The sequence below is a fragment of the Meleagris gallopavo genome, chromosome 17, assembly GCF_905368555.1.
Source record: "Meleagris gallopavo chromosome 17, MGAL_WU_HG_1.1, whole genome shotgun sequence".
Lineage (NCBI taxonomy): Eukaryota > Metazoa > Chordata > Aves > Galliformes > Phasianidae > Meleagris > Meleagris gallopavo.
Window position 1 is genome coordinate 3,220,559 of NC_139420.1, and position 14,252 is coordinate 3,234,810.

A 14,252-nucleotide genomic window follows, 5' to 3' on the forward strand; every position below is an offset into this window, starting at 1 on the left:
GTGAAAGTAGGGCAAACAGAAAACTGTTTTCAAGCAGAATTATTCTTGAATGTTACATGCTCCTGCTCTCCCTTTAATTTTTTCTTACCTCTTTCTTGAAAAGCTTCACTGGGAATAGAAATATAACTCTGTCCTCGAGATGGAAAGCGATAGTGGGACAAATTCAGAGTCTTGGAATGCATTTTGGCCAAAGTGTAGTCTGTGTGAGAATCCAAACAAAAATATCAAACAAAATCAATTGCCTTTATTATGAACTTCATGAGTATGTAGCTTTGCTTTTCTAACAGCTATTGCAAATCTTGACTCTAAAATTCCATATGTTTGCAGAAAGTAGAATAAATTCTCTGCATACAAAGTTGCCTCTTCTACCCAAATTCTTTAGGAGAGAAAAGGCAATATACAGGGTGCTAGTATATGGTGGATCACTTCACCCATGCTTGAAAAGCAGATTGATAGCAATATCTTCTCTTTCCACTGACATTTGAAAGTGTAATTTCAGAACACTTTCATTGAGAATTCCAGTGTCCAAGACATCTTAGGGAGTGTGTGTGCAGTGATTAATGGTACTAGTGACTGCTCAAGTAGGTCTCAATGAAGTAGAATAGAATGCCAGAACAGATCAATTACCTTTGCTACCTGTAGCAGATGAAATCAGGTTGTAGGATGCAAAACAGTGGTAAAAGAAAGCATTCTCCTGAAAGGTTTAAACTAAACTCCCCACCCCAAATTAAAGTTTTCTAGTATCTATACATTTGCAAGTTTAAAGCATTGAATAAAACCTCTGGGCAATACTTTAATTGCCTACTAGTATAGTCTGTGCTCTGCTAAGTCTTTCGTGTAGTTTTATTGGGTTCATTTGCGAAATCACTCCCCAGATAAACTCAAGAACTGAAGTGCAGTCCGAGATGATTAGCTCCAAACTTTCTGCAGCTGAAATGGCATTCAAAAGAGAATAATCTGTTCTGATTTCCTCTTAAGTGTTAGCAAAGTAGAGGGGCTGCATGCCCAGAAGCATTCAGGACACCCTGACAGGCCAAACAGAGAGAACAGCTCTGTTAAATCCTACCTGCTATGGATGATGTACCCTCAACAGTTAGAGACAGCGAGTTTTCTTCCAGATTGCATGTCATATGCACCATCACACTGTCAATAGTTTGAATTAAGCTTCCAAATATGTGAGCAGTCTGGGAGAAGAAGAAAGATAAGGCTCTACAACAAGAGAAATTGAAGTTCACAGCACAAAATGCCAAGGTCCCATGATAAATTCCTTTGTAAGTCATTGTTTATCTGTCCAAAGAATCATGTGATTTTCTCCATAACATTTTCCACATATAGTGGATGAAATGTTATTTAAAATGATGTCACACAGAGCCTGATCTTGTAAAATATTATGTTTTCTGGAGCATCTCTAAAGGACTCTTTGCTCCTATCAGCATTTGTCAATTATATTCAGGATTCAGAAAAATGACATCAAGAACTGAACAGATTATTTTGTCAATATTTAAAGACTAGGATCAGACACTCTTTGGGACATGATTTAAATACACCATAGACCAGCTCTTCTTTCATCTATACTAGAACATTCCCCAGTACAAAGCTACATTCAGATGGGTGACCAGAAGAGGAAGATCGCTGATGCAGGTTGCCTTTCCTATGTCAGATGCTACCTCTGTCAAAGTTTCACTCCACTAAATTAGATAAGTGCTGCTACATACTTCATGTGTTCTGAAAAAAGTCAAACTACAAAAAAATATACACACTAATTACAAAAGTGAAATGCTTAAAAAAAAAAAAAAAGCTAACTTTGGGGCAAGAGAGATTAAATACTGACTTCATTGACAATGTTTGTTATTTTATAAATACAGTTTTAGGTTGTTTCTTTCACCCGGAAATATGTGGAAACATACAGATAAAATTTACATACTTTAGCCCTAAAAATCACATCTATTTTTTAATTGTTTTGTATGGGGATTTTTATTTCAAATGCAGAAATGGCATAAGAGCAAATAAGTCATCCTGCTAGTTGTAGCAGGAATAGAGGCAACCAAATTCATTACTGTCTACTCTAAATTGCACATCTGAATTAACCAAGAAATCAAAGCTCATTTCTCTTACCTCAGGTATTTCAGGCCAGTTGGGTAATAGCAGAAAGTCTTCAATAACTTTTAAAAATGCCTAAAAGAATGAAATAATATAATTTTGTTTTTCATCTGGTACATCTCCTGGTAGGCACACAAAGCAGATTTCTTGGATTTCCTTTGGTTTATTTTAAGATTACAAACTTTTTTTTTCACTCTAGCCAGGTTCATCCCCACTGCAAGCATTCCCATCATGTTTTATGTAGTATTTTAGATTAATGGCTTATTTATTAAAAGAAGCACCACTATGAAACTCCCAGAGTACAATAATTACATCTGATGTGACAACACTGGATCTTAGGGTAAAGAATTTATTTTCCTAGTTTATCTAAACTCACGTGACGTTAAAATGCCTCTTCATCTATGATTACATATTTCATCAGCACTGCATATAAATTTGGGCTCCATCAGCTGCTAAATTTGATTATTTCCTGCTTAACGTTTTCACTTAAATGTTTTTGAGGTCAAGATCCATCATTATGAGCACTGTTCATGATACAGACTCTGTCCTAAGGAGTCTTGCTAACAGAGATAAATGCAAGGAGGGGACGAAGGACACAGAAAATGACCAAAAAAATCAAAAGAAAAATCACATTCCTGCTTAAACATCTTTTTCATATACCTTAAAAGCACTGACTGAATATGAAAGTCTCACTGAGAAACACAGAAGAAAGCAGCAAGAGTGTTTTATGAGCACATTTTTATAAGCAGTGAAACACAGGGCAGTATCAGAGCTTTTTTATAACCTTTTACTTCTAGCAACTGCAAGCTCTGTGCTGCCTCTCTGAAACACTGAGTGTGGCATGCACAGAGTTTACCTTAAAGCCAAGACCCAGCCCAAACTGCTGAGAGCTTTCAGGAAGCATCTCTTCCCAAGACTCAGCAGCACTTCAGAATTAACACGAAAGGGATGTATTAGACTGCTAGAAAAGGAGGGAAAGCAGGAGGACTGGAACAGCAAGGCAGAACAGAATTATAACAGAAAACATGAGTAAGATTTGTCAGAAGCAATACATTATAAGTATGTCAGTAATCAGACAGCTTATTGCATATCACTTACATCAAATTTTCTTGTGCTGTGAGGCATATGACAACCAGTAGAGATACCTTTACAGAAAATAGCGTGCATGCTCAGTGCTTGTCTTTCAGGGAATTAGCTTCAGACAGTGCAGAGCCTGTCAGTCAGACAAGTGACACAGTCTGTATGTATGAACAGGACTCTGATGTTTATTTCCCAAAACAGATTTGCTAAGGATAACCATGTCCTGCTTCTCTGTCTGCACATCACATTCACAACACACAAAGCAACAGATAGTGTGAATGAGCAACCAAATCACAACTGAAATGATGTGGGCAGCAGGTGTGACATCTGACAGGATGGTGTTTCATTTTCAAATTAGAGCCCACACAAAATTTTCAGCAAAACAAAGGGAACAATAGATAAGAGATTTTTAGAATGATTTTTGCTCTATATTAAGTCGTGATTCAAAAAGGCCAAGCTTTACATTTTGCAAATGTTAAGCCTTTGACAGAAACTGTCAAATGCTGGCTGTGTGTTTTCAGAGGCATTTATTTATACTGTTGGTCCAAGTAAATAATCCTTGTCACCCTGGTATTACCCCCAGGCTTAAGGAAACAATCCCTGGTGAGGCCAGAGCTGACGGTTGCTATAATAGTTTTTTAGCCTGCTGAAATCAGGGAATTAGCTGCCCATCATTTTACAGAAGGCTAACTTTATGTTAGCAAAATGGGCCCCTTGTCATCAGTTCAGACCATGAAAAATGCCCTATGCTATGTATGACATACACTGAACACACAGCTGAAAAAATGAATTAGAAATTATTTTCTACTTTCCTATTTTCTGTTTAACTAAATCTTTAATGTGTAGTCATTGTTCCAAATATCTATAAAACTTAAGCTTTAAGTAGCATCCCCAAGAACTAATGAACTGTTTTCTCTGGTTGTAGCTCACTGTCTGCTATTCTCTAAAGCTGCTGCTGCTTACTTCATACGTATATTCTGCAATCTGCAAAAACTTTCATAGCTGCATTCCATATTCCACCTGCTGGGGAAATTTGAGTGCTATCAAGATCCAGACACAGAATTTAGAAGTTTACCTCTGTCAGGCTTAGAGCAGTATTTTCTGACAAGGATTTATTAGGCAAGCTGAATGAGACATTCTCCAGGTATTCCAGCAGGATGTCAGAGGAGTGGAAGTTGCCTCTCTCTTTGGTCAAATTAGTTATGATGGGATGATAGGCGTTTGTAGACAGCTGCAAGAGAGAGATACAACTCACCAGCTCATTCCAAACAGCAGATGCCATTTGTGATGTTAGCTCAAAAGGGAGCTAAGGGGCAGTTTTCAGTTCTCCAGGAATCACTGTAGCATTTCTGAGTGGTGCAGCCTTGGGGCTGCCCATAAGCATTTCTAGGGTCATAAAGTCTGGGTTGAACACTTTTCCCAGCACACAACAGAACCTGCTAATGGGTGTGGAGGGTTGTTTTTTGTTTATTGTTTCTGTGTTGGTGCATTTTTTTCTGTATTTTGAGGCATAGCAGACGGCTGTGATTACACACAGGCAGTTGCACAGTGTGAACAAATAGGATAGTCAGAATTTACATGTATAGGTTCATTTGTTCGTAAGCAATTCAGGTCCTATCTGACATGGTTTCCTGAAAGTCTAAAAAGTAATAAAACTTTGGCACTCCAGACAGCAAGAAAGTGAAAATACACAGGAATAACTGTGCATGTAGGCTGCCTACAGCTAATTGCATACAGATGGCATATGAAAAATAAGAAAAGTTATCAAAACATTTTTGGATGTCCTCCATCTTCAAAATCCACTGAAATACTGTTGAACAAGTTTCTACTTTTTTATATAGAGGAATTATTTTTATTAACTTTGAATTCCTGTTGTCTATTCAACATTAAGAGTTCTGTAGCTTTCCCACCTTTCAGTGCTGGTTGAAAATACTCCCTATGCATCTCTGAAAGCACTTATAAAAATACTCAAGTACTAAAATAATTGTCATTAATGATATCTGTAAAATGTAGGTCTATAATTCTGTATTTATAACAAATTCTGATGTTTTAGAAAAGAGTTATGAGGACTATCTTACCACAGGTTTTGTAGTAGTTGTCATCGTAGACCACGAAAGTGTGGAAGAGAGCAAAAACTGCACACCTGGGGAAAATTCATACATAAGGGAATTGAATTAATTTAAGAAAAAATAATTTTAAAAATCTCCATGTCTTATCAAGTACAGATAACATTTTGTGGGCACTTCTGACTATCTCATGTGTGGCCGAGTTTATTTCTATATATATGAGACCCCAGCATCATATATTCTTCAGTATAGGGACTGAGAAACATGCAGATACTGAAAAAAATTCAGAATACTGTCAGCCATGTTTTCCAAATGCTAATGTTGTCTAAACAAATGTTTATGTCATGAGCCTAAATTTCTTGAGTGGCAAATAAAATAGTGCAAATTCAGAAAGACTGTAGAAAAAAACTCAAAATCAATGAAATATTTCCCTTACTTTTGTCAAAACTGAGGTATCACTCAAATAAAACAACATGGGTAGAAACGCTGGCATATTAAACCTAATGTGGCATTTTACTTTTGCATAAAGCAAGTAATAGGAGTCAAGGAGTGAAAACAACTTTCAATAGTAGTCAGAGAATATTGCACATAATGTGTCTGCTCGGTGCTTTTAAGTTGATTTGAAGCAACAGTAGGGTTGCTATTAATCAGATGGGCTTCAGCAATAAATATCACCCCCTAGAACTACACCCGTTGAAAATTACCATATAAGCATGCCATAAGTGATCTGCCAAGCCAGAAAGAATAAACTCAATTTGGAATGGTTTCCAGCTGCTCCATTTTAAAAAATATTGATTCCTTTTCATGCAAGAGAATTTATGGGTCATTTATGGGTAGAGAAATAAAATTTTCTTCTCAACTACATCTTCCTAAAAATTTATGTTTGCCCAAGAGTATGGTATTCCAGCATAATCAAACAGTAGTGGGATATGCTGGGCATATTTTTGTCACATGTCCAAATGTGATGTGATTATTCATTCTGTTAAGGTACAGGCTGTCCTATAAGTTTCTTATGTCAGAACACATTAGTCCAATTTCATCACTGTTTTAAGACCTCCAAGCTCACTCAATAAACAGATGCCAAGAATAACTGATTCACTGTGTTGATTAGTCTTGCAGTGTCTATTACTTCCTCTGAGAATGTCCCCGTTTCATTCCTAATTCCAACTGGAAATTAAAATAAATAATAAAAGAAAATCTAATCGGTCCATTACTTTGTGAAAAATCAAAAGCTCAATATTCCACATTTCTCAAATTCAGTTTAACACTTTAAAATAATATTGCCTTTGTGCTTATAAAAAAATAATAATACCTGGTGCCCCTTTACATTTTAATTCCCATGCCTTTAGAAAAAAAAATGCACATCAAATTTTAATTTCAGTTTAGATGTTAGGAATTTATTTTAGATTTTTCACAAAGTTCCTGATGATCCTGAAGGCATTTGAACCGAGGCTTTAAGAAAATTAAAAACAGAAAAACTTGGTATAATGCAAATTTCAGTAAACATTCAGCTTCACACCAGCTCATAGCACAGCAAGAAGGTCTTAATGTACAAGTCAGGGAGTTCGCTATGTAACTTTCCAAAAACCAGCAGGGATGGAGTAAGAAGGTATAGGCAAAATTCTGTATAACTCTTCAAAAATTTTGACTTAATAGAAATCATACTTCTCTATATACATAAAGACAATTGGGTTGATTTGAAAGCATCCATTGCATTTGAAGTTAGCAGCATAGCATTCTACCCTAAATCAAAGGATGTGTGGTAAGGTATCTTTGAGCTGGATACTGCTATAATAACCCTAGGTTGTTGTGAAAGATTAAACAGCCAGATACTAGAACTGTGTTTCCAACACGACCAGAACATTATAAACTTAATAAAGCATTTTAATTAATTTAGTTAGATTTTCAAACATGGAATAAAAATTTGTACTATTTCCTACCTTAAATGAGAGATCTGAGAATGTTTGAAGGCATCCATAAGAATCACTTCATAAAGCATAAAATTTGAGCATGGTTTCTGTGTTGCAAAGCATATGATCTGCTTCATTATATACTAGATGTAGGGTTTTCTTTTCAGTGGTTTCAATTCTATTTTATTTGTTCTATATTTTTTCTAATATACTATACATGTAAGTTGATTGCCATTATCAAACCTGGATCTCACAAATGCACACATTCTCATTTACAGGTTTGCACCTGTGCTGTGTTATTCAAAGAGTGTCCGTTGTGAAAATTGTTCCCATGGGTTTAAAAGCACATGAGTAATTGAGTGTAACTGTGTCAGCTCTCAGTAACCTAATAAGAATTAATGAAAATAGAGAAACCATCGGCTAAGCTAAATGTTCCAGATGCCCCATAGCTTTATTCCTGAGAGGGACGTTTTCTGATTGCTACTCAAACACTTAATAGCAACAGCCTCTCTTGTACTTAAAAGTTTATTATGAATATCTGCAGCACAGCTGACATATTACTGGCCACTGCCTTCTACATTTTTGTTCAAATCCTGATTCTATTTTTTTTATTTATATTAAGTTTTAGCAAATATCTTTCTTATTTAGTTCACAAACCTTCACGAGTTATTAAATCTTTGTTGCTCCAGGAACTGGAGAGATAAGCATTATTGTCCACATCTGTTGAAATATGCTAAGTGAGTTGCTTCTAAGATTACACAAGAGTGTTAGAAATCTGGAGTCAATATTTCTTAATAGCATTCTGTCTCAAGTCTAATTATTGCTCTTCTTCACTTTATCCCAGGGGGTATAAAAATGGCTGCAGACTTCTGATCTTGGTAAACTTTTTTGACATTTTTAAGGAAGTAGAAGCCCAGATGAAAACACTGCGTGTCCAAAGACAGCTGAATATTTCAGTGCCTTTCATAAATGCTTTTTTTCTGCCTCTGAAAAAAACTACATTAAATAGCTGAAAGATATGAACACAAATCCTACACACTAACCATTTTTAAGACAGCATCTTTACAGAACATGACTTATGGCAGTAAGAGTGCACGTACTCACCAATAGCAGCTGTAAAGTACTGCTCAATTTCATTGGGGGTGAGTGCCCTTTCCCATATAATGAATTCATCAAATGCTCCGTTCACATAGCGCTTCGTTTGATCCCCTTCTGTTCCAGTCAGCAGATTTGCACTGGGGTCTCCATAATCATAGAAAACTTTCCCGTCTGGATCAGTTGTGTTTAGAGTTCCATTGATGTAGACCTTCAGTCCTTCTCTTGATTTCCAAGTGAAGAGAATATGAGTCCAATAAGGACCTAGAAAACAGTAAGTCACAGCGAAATCTATGAATCATTTCCATTTAGTGCCTCTCCTATTCAGTAAGTTTTTGCTGACTTGTGCAATGCTATGGAGAAGTATAGGAAGTGCTAAAAGTGAATTATGGAATGCTGATGTCATGTATATTAATCTTTACGCACATGGGGAAGCCCATACTTTGGCAAAACGCCTGTTAGCTTTTGTCTGAACTCTTACTGAGGCTCTCTGCAGTTCCATAAATTACACTTGCTAAGTACTATTGGCCAAGACTTGAAGTCTCTTCAATACTGTCTCAAAATTCAATTCAGCAAGAACTTCATAAAGACCACAGGAACTGGAGAGCAGGCAAATAGACTAATTAAAGCTTCACACTTTCTTTGTTACAGTTGAAAGGCTGAAAACACCCTACTCATTTTTACTTGGGTTGAATAACCCACAAATGTGTAAATTATTCTTAACTTTTTTACAGCTTTTGAAACAAGATTTCTAAACTGATTATAGAACTTTGGTACTATGAGGTGAGAAAAATCCTGTATTCCCAGTTTGCAGATAGTTAAATGATGGCAAGAAAAAACTTTAGTGACTGTCACTGCCATTACTCTAAGTCCAGAATTTGTCTCAGTCACTAGGTAAGAGTTTCCCAACAATACAAAGTTTAGCTAGAAGCAGTAAGATATGTGCTATACCAAAATGCTTCTTAATACCATGTCATGACATATCAAACTTGACACTTAGCAGTTGACAAATTGAACAAAGCACTAAATATCCAGTTAAATCGTTACTAAATAAAGTCTCTATTTTGGAGATAGTAGAGTCCTGTACACATATAGATTTTGGAATACATTGAGAGTCTAACCTATGCTCCTCACCCAGCTGTTTCCATCCAAGCACCCATTAATCTACTTATGCCTATAAGAACTGCAGTTCAGAAAACTGGAAGTCAGGTCTGAGTACTGCTGCTGAACAGCAAATGCTGTATAGTTCAGTATCAGTGAGATAGCAGTTCACCCTTTCTCACACTTTACTCCCATCGTGAGAACTCAAGCGCAGAGCTCTAATTATTTTTATGTCCACATTTTCCTGAAGATGTGCTTGTACCATTACATCTCCCTAATCTCTCTACAAGAATAATGTAAAACATAAAGAAAAAAAAGGTGAACTTACCTGGTGGACTAAAACTTGCTTTCCACTTCATCATTGCATTTCCACGGGTGTAAAATTCTACTGAACCTTCACCTTCACTTGAACAGATTTTGAAACCACTGGAAATCACTTGCCCACCAGAGGCAGGGGGAAACTTCGTCTGTTGGTCTTGAGTCTTCCAGAAAAAGGAAAATGTTACTCCTGATGGAAGGAAGCAAGAGTGGATTTTCAATGAAAATCTTCCATCTCCACTGTACTTTATGATGCTTGAGTAACTTCATGAGGTGCTGACAAAGTGAACACTAAAGAAACTTCTCATGATGAAAGACTCAGGAAAGAATGTTCTTGTTTGTTAGATACTGGGAATGCTCTGGTGTTATAAAAATAAATTATTCTGAATATTATATTATACTATGGATGTAGAAATAATATGACTTGCAGATATTTTTTACTTCCTAGTGGTATGAAAATATATATTAGAAGGTACTGTATGTATCTGACAATATGTCTGCAGTGGAATAATGAATTCTCTTTTCCACTACTCACATGTAATAGAAAAGGTATCTTCTCTCTGAGTTTCTCCTTCTTTCTTAGAAAGTTAATGCATAGCTAAAAAAAAAATCCTATTTCAGGTTTGAAGAATGGCTTAAATCAGTAAAAGCAAGAAAATTCAGTGTTATCAACAGTGTTTAAGATTAGGGACTTCTAGAGGTTACGTATGGAACGATCAGAATAGTAAATTGTGGTTTTTTACTTTGACTAAATCTTAAGTCTCCAGCATAGGTATTGATAGTGACTGGTTGTGTGCTTATGTTGATAGTTGCATACAGTTCTAATGTTCTTCTATAATCAACGTGTCAAATCAGTGCACCCTTATATCACTGGTTATTTTGTGATCTTTAACCAAGAAGAAGAAAGGGAAGAGAACAGAGGGAAGAGATTTAAGTGTCTGTGGATATGGGCAAATGGACTCCAAGAAATCAGAAAATTTAAATAATTTTGTCTCCAAAAATAAGTTTAAAAAAAGCATTCCTACTGAAATACCACACATTTAAAACATAGTTTCCTAAATTTCACCTGTAGGATGACTTATATTTGTCACAGTTTTGTAGCACCATTAATCTTGGTGCTGGATGAAAGCTTTATGCTAGTGTAAGCTTATTTTTGTTTTTGTTTGAGTTAATTGTGCAGTAGATCATTGATCTGAGCAGTTAGTGATTACTTGTAATTTCAAATGCAGTTAGGAAAAACCTGCATTGTAGCAGAAATGCTGAGTCAGGGCTTGAAGCAGTGATTGAGCACCTGGTGGGATGGCAGGGCCAACCCAGGGGAGCTCAGGTGCATGCAGTGCTTGCGTGCAATTTAAGGGTTGGCAGTGGAGGCAAGGGTGTATTCCTGTATGCCTGAGGCCTTTTGAAGGTAAGCAGTGTCTTTCCTTTATTTCTGTGCCCATGGCTGTTATGCTTGAGCAAACCCTCACTTACTGCAGCCTAGGACCATGCTGCCATGCTGTTGTTGTTGTGCTTTCCACTGCATTACACACATTTTCAGTAACCTGCATGCACTTGTTTTAAAAGCCAATGAAGAAATGTGCCATGCTGGAATTTTAGAGGATTCATTACATTATTATTGGATTACATAATTTGATAGTAAAAGCTAATATTAATAAATTAGTTTACTAACCTTCAGGTCCACAAACTTCTGGGTTACTAATGCAGGAATTTTGATATCTTCCAAAGAAGAGAAAGGTAACTCCTTTCTTTTCAGTAACATAAATTCCTTTGTTCACCATTCCTTCTACAATGTCTAAAGGAAAAGCAAAATACAACTTAACGTTTGTGTAAGTTAAAAATTGTTGGAAACATGATTTTTAGCAGGTTTGTACACTTCCTTAATTTTCTCTCATCTACAGTTTTTGTTGTTGTTGGTTGGTTCTGTGTTTTCTTTTCTGATTGTTTATTTTTGAAGTCATACAGATAATTATTTCAAGTTTGTAATAATGATACTCTTCACCCCAATTCTTGCTTAACTAAAATGTATTAGCAGAACTCATACACCAAAAACAGAACCCAAAAATCATTATTTTGGAGTACTCAGAACAAACGTTACAATTTCCAGACTGGGCACATCATGCAACTGTTTCTATCTTGCTGTTAAGTAGAGTTGGGCAAAACAATCTTTAATCAATAAAAAAAGTAACAATATGTTTTCACTTTTTGAAAGGGAAATTCTGCAATCAAAATCCACTTTTAGTTATATAGGAATATAAATAAAGTATACTTGACAAGCTATATTTAAAAGACAAGAGAATATCTTTTGATCATGCTTTGTTATGACACCATTTATTTATATGACTCGTAAAAGGTACTCTGTCTAACGTGGATAATGATTATTTGTCTTGTGAGTTACTTGTGTTCTCTACTTTAAAAAGCACTGTTTATTCATTCCCGAATAACCAAAGCACGTGAGGCATCCTAATACTCAGAAAACCTGACACATGTTTGCCATAGGAAACCTCACTGAGATCTGAGAGTCCAGCTGGTTATGATAGGAGCTCTGCAATGGTTATGAAGATTCAGTATCTTGGTTTTAAGACCCTTCTCTGTAACTTCTTCTGACCAAAAAAAAAAAAAAAAAAAAAAAGAAAAGAAAAAAAAAAGTCTAAGGGAAACATCAGTACTGAGCTTCTCCTCTGAAGTGCAGAAATTGTCATCTAGGTGCTGTTTGATATTTGAGAACTGAATGAGATTTATAATGGAAATGAGAAGTGCACAAAAATGGTCTAGAACACCAAAGGGGTGGGACATAAAGGATTTTCCTTTGTATTTACATCTGTCTGACTTGATGTAAGCCTTTGAACAGTGAAAATCAAACCAGGCCCAGGTTGATGCACAGGCATTGCTGCAGTCAGACTGTGCGTCTGGAGTGATACTCAGAAATAACGCTGTCACTGCTGCTTCAGGGTGGTGCATCCCCTCCTGCAGTGGAGACCTGTGTGAAAGGGAAGTCACTTCCAGAATGTAGGCGACCAGAGGGAATAAAGGCAGTCATACTGGCCCACCTGCAGGGTAACACCACTCAAGAAGGCAGCAGATGCAGCGTGTAGTAGTCCTCACTGAACACACCCAAATATTTTCTTAGTTCATCCCAAATCTCAGTGCAAATACTAGAATTCTCAGGTGTGTTTCCCTGCTTTTGAGCAAAAGTCATCAAAACAGATGAGAATTCGGTTCTTTTTAAAAATTAGAGTAAATACCATGGAGGGAAGCAAATATTTCTGAGTTTAAGTAATTCTGGCTAGATCAATATTTAAATAAATACCATAAAGTATTGCATTTCTGTTTCCATTGCATTTACTTTGCCATTTTAATGTTCGTGCTGAATGTGTCTTACTGCATGACAACTATGCAAAAGTTCTATAAAGCAGATAAATGAGGACTGGAAGGAATTGGGGTCATTTGACATTCGTTATAGAGTTCACTTTTGCCAGCGTACTTTAAGAGAGCAGAAAAATAGTTGTTTATCATTCTAATATAGGCTTCTTAGTATCCAAATGACTTCTACCACTTTCATCCTTCTCCTTAGATTAGATTTTCCAATGACTAGATGTGAGCTGATACTAAATCTTTAAGTGGACAGCAGGTCATAGATTGATTTTACAAGTATAAACACCTACTGACTTCAGCTAAGTGGCTTTGGTTACATTCACTTAGAAACCAGCCAGACTGGAAACTGCATGGAATATTGTCATTTTCTGTTCTTCCTTTAATATGCTACCCCATTGATGGGGGAAAAATCATTATAAGGCTATATATCTAAGATTTGTGTTAGCTTTATTGTCATTATTAATATGTTAATCAAACATGTAATGATTGACAAGATTACTTTCAGGACTTGCAAATTCACTTGCATTTGCCTTTCTTAATATGTCCTTTAAAAACGAATATGAAATGATGATAAATAGGTCTTTTTTTTTTTTTTCCCCAAGAAATAAATAGGCATTTGTTCTTACATGATCCATTGAAATGTTATCTGTTTCCCCTACATCTAGTAAAAAAAAATAAATAAATAAATAAAAAATCTTAGGCTTTTGAGACCTACTGGGGTCCATCCTTCCATGGGCTGTTTATCAAGGGAATGCCACTTCTAGTAATTTGAAGTAATTCTGGTAGTATTTTAGCAATGTTTTTTTAATTTCAGTCAGTGTAAACATGGATCTTTACCAATGAGCAAAACTCAACTTTGAGTACAGTGTTACAAGAACCCTCCAAGCCTGACAAATGCACAACAATAAAAATGTAAATCCTCACCTACAGTTGCAGAGAAGTTAGAGTAGGCAGAGTCATTGGTATATACAAAGGTAGAGTTATGGGAAGGAAGCACAGTGAAGTTGTGGATTCTTAGAGCTGGGTGAAACAACAAAAAAATAAGCAAATAAGAAAAACAATGAATAAACACAATCAGTAATGATTTGACCAGTTCATATCTCTCAATTTAGCTCAGATCATAAATGTTGGGCAGTGGCCTTTAAAACTGTCGTGTAACAATGTCTTACCAACAGTCCGTATGTATGTGAATGTTTGTGCTCCTTTA

General features: G+C 36.0%; 1 protein-coding gene and 1 long non-coding RNA gene across 6 annotated transcripts in view; one reads left to right on the forward strand and one right to left on the reverse strand.

Moving 5' to 3' along the window:
- LOC109370309 (uncharacterized) overlaps positions 1–14,252 on the forward strand; it is a 201,970-nt gene that overhangs the window by 185,054 nt on the left and 2,664 nt on the right. The window lies entirely within an intron of this gene.
- The window catches only part of ADGRD1 (adhesion G protein-coupled receptor D1), a 125,914-nt gene that overhangs the window by 103,162 nt on the left and 8,500 nt on the right, over positions 1–14,252 (reverse strand). For 2 of the 3 annotated variants that reach the window (XM_010720036.4, XM_085238705.1), the window contains exons 4-12: positions 13,970–14,065; positions 11,343–11,465; positions 9,681–9,860; positions 8,261–8,515; positions 5,259–5,323; positions 4,256–4,411; positions 2,116–2,175; positions 1,067–1,184; positions 89–199 (exon numbers count right to left, since the gene is read on the reverse strand). In XM_010720036.4, the coding sequence (XP_010718338.2) occupies positions 89–199; positions 1,067–1,184; positions 2,116–2,175; positions 4,256–4,411; positions 5,259–5,323; positions 8,261–8,515; positions 9,681–9,860; positions 11,343–11,465; positions 13,970–14,065 (1,164 nt within the window). The remainder of the gene's footprint in view (positions 1–88; positions 200–1,066; positions 1,185–2,115; positions 2,176–4,255; positions 4,412–5,258; positions 5,324–8,260; positions 8,516–9,680; positions 9,861–11,342; positions 11,466–13,969; positions 14,066–14,252) is intronic. The other variant, XM_010720037.4, reaches the window with a different exon arrangement.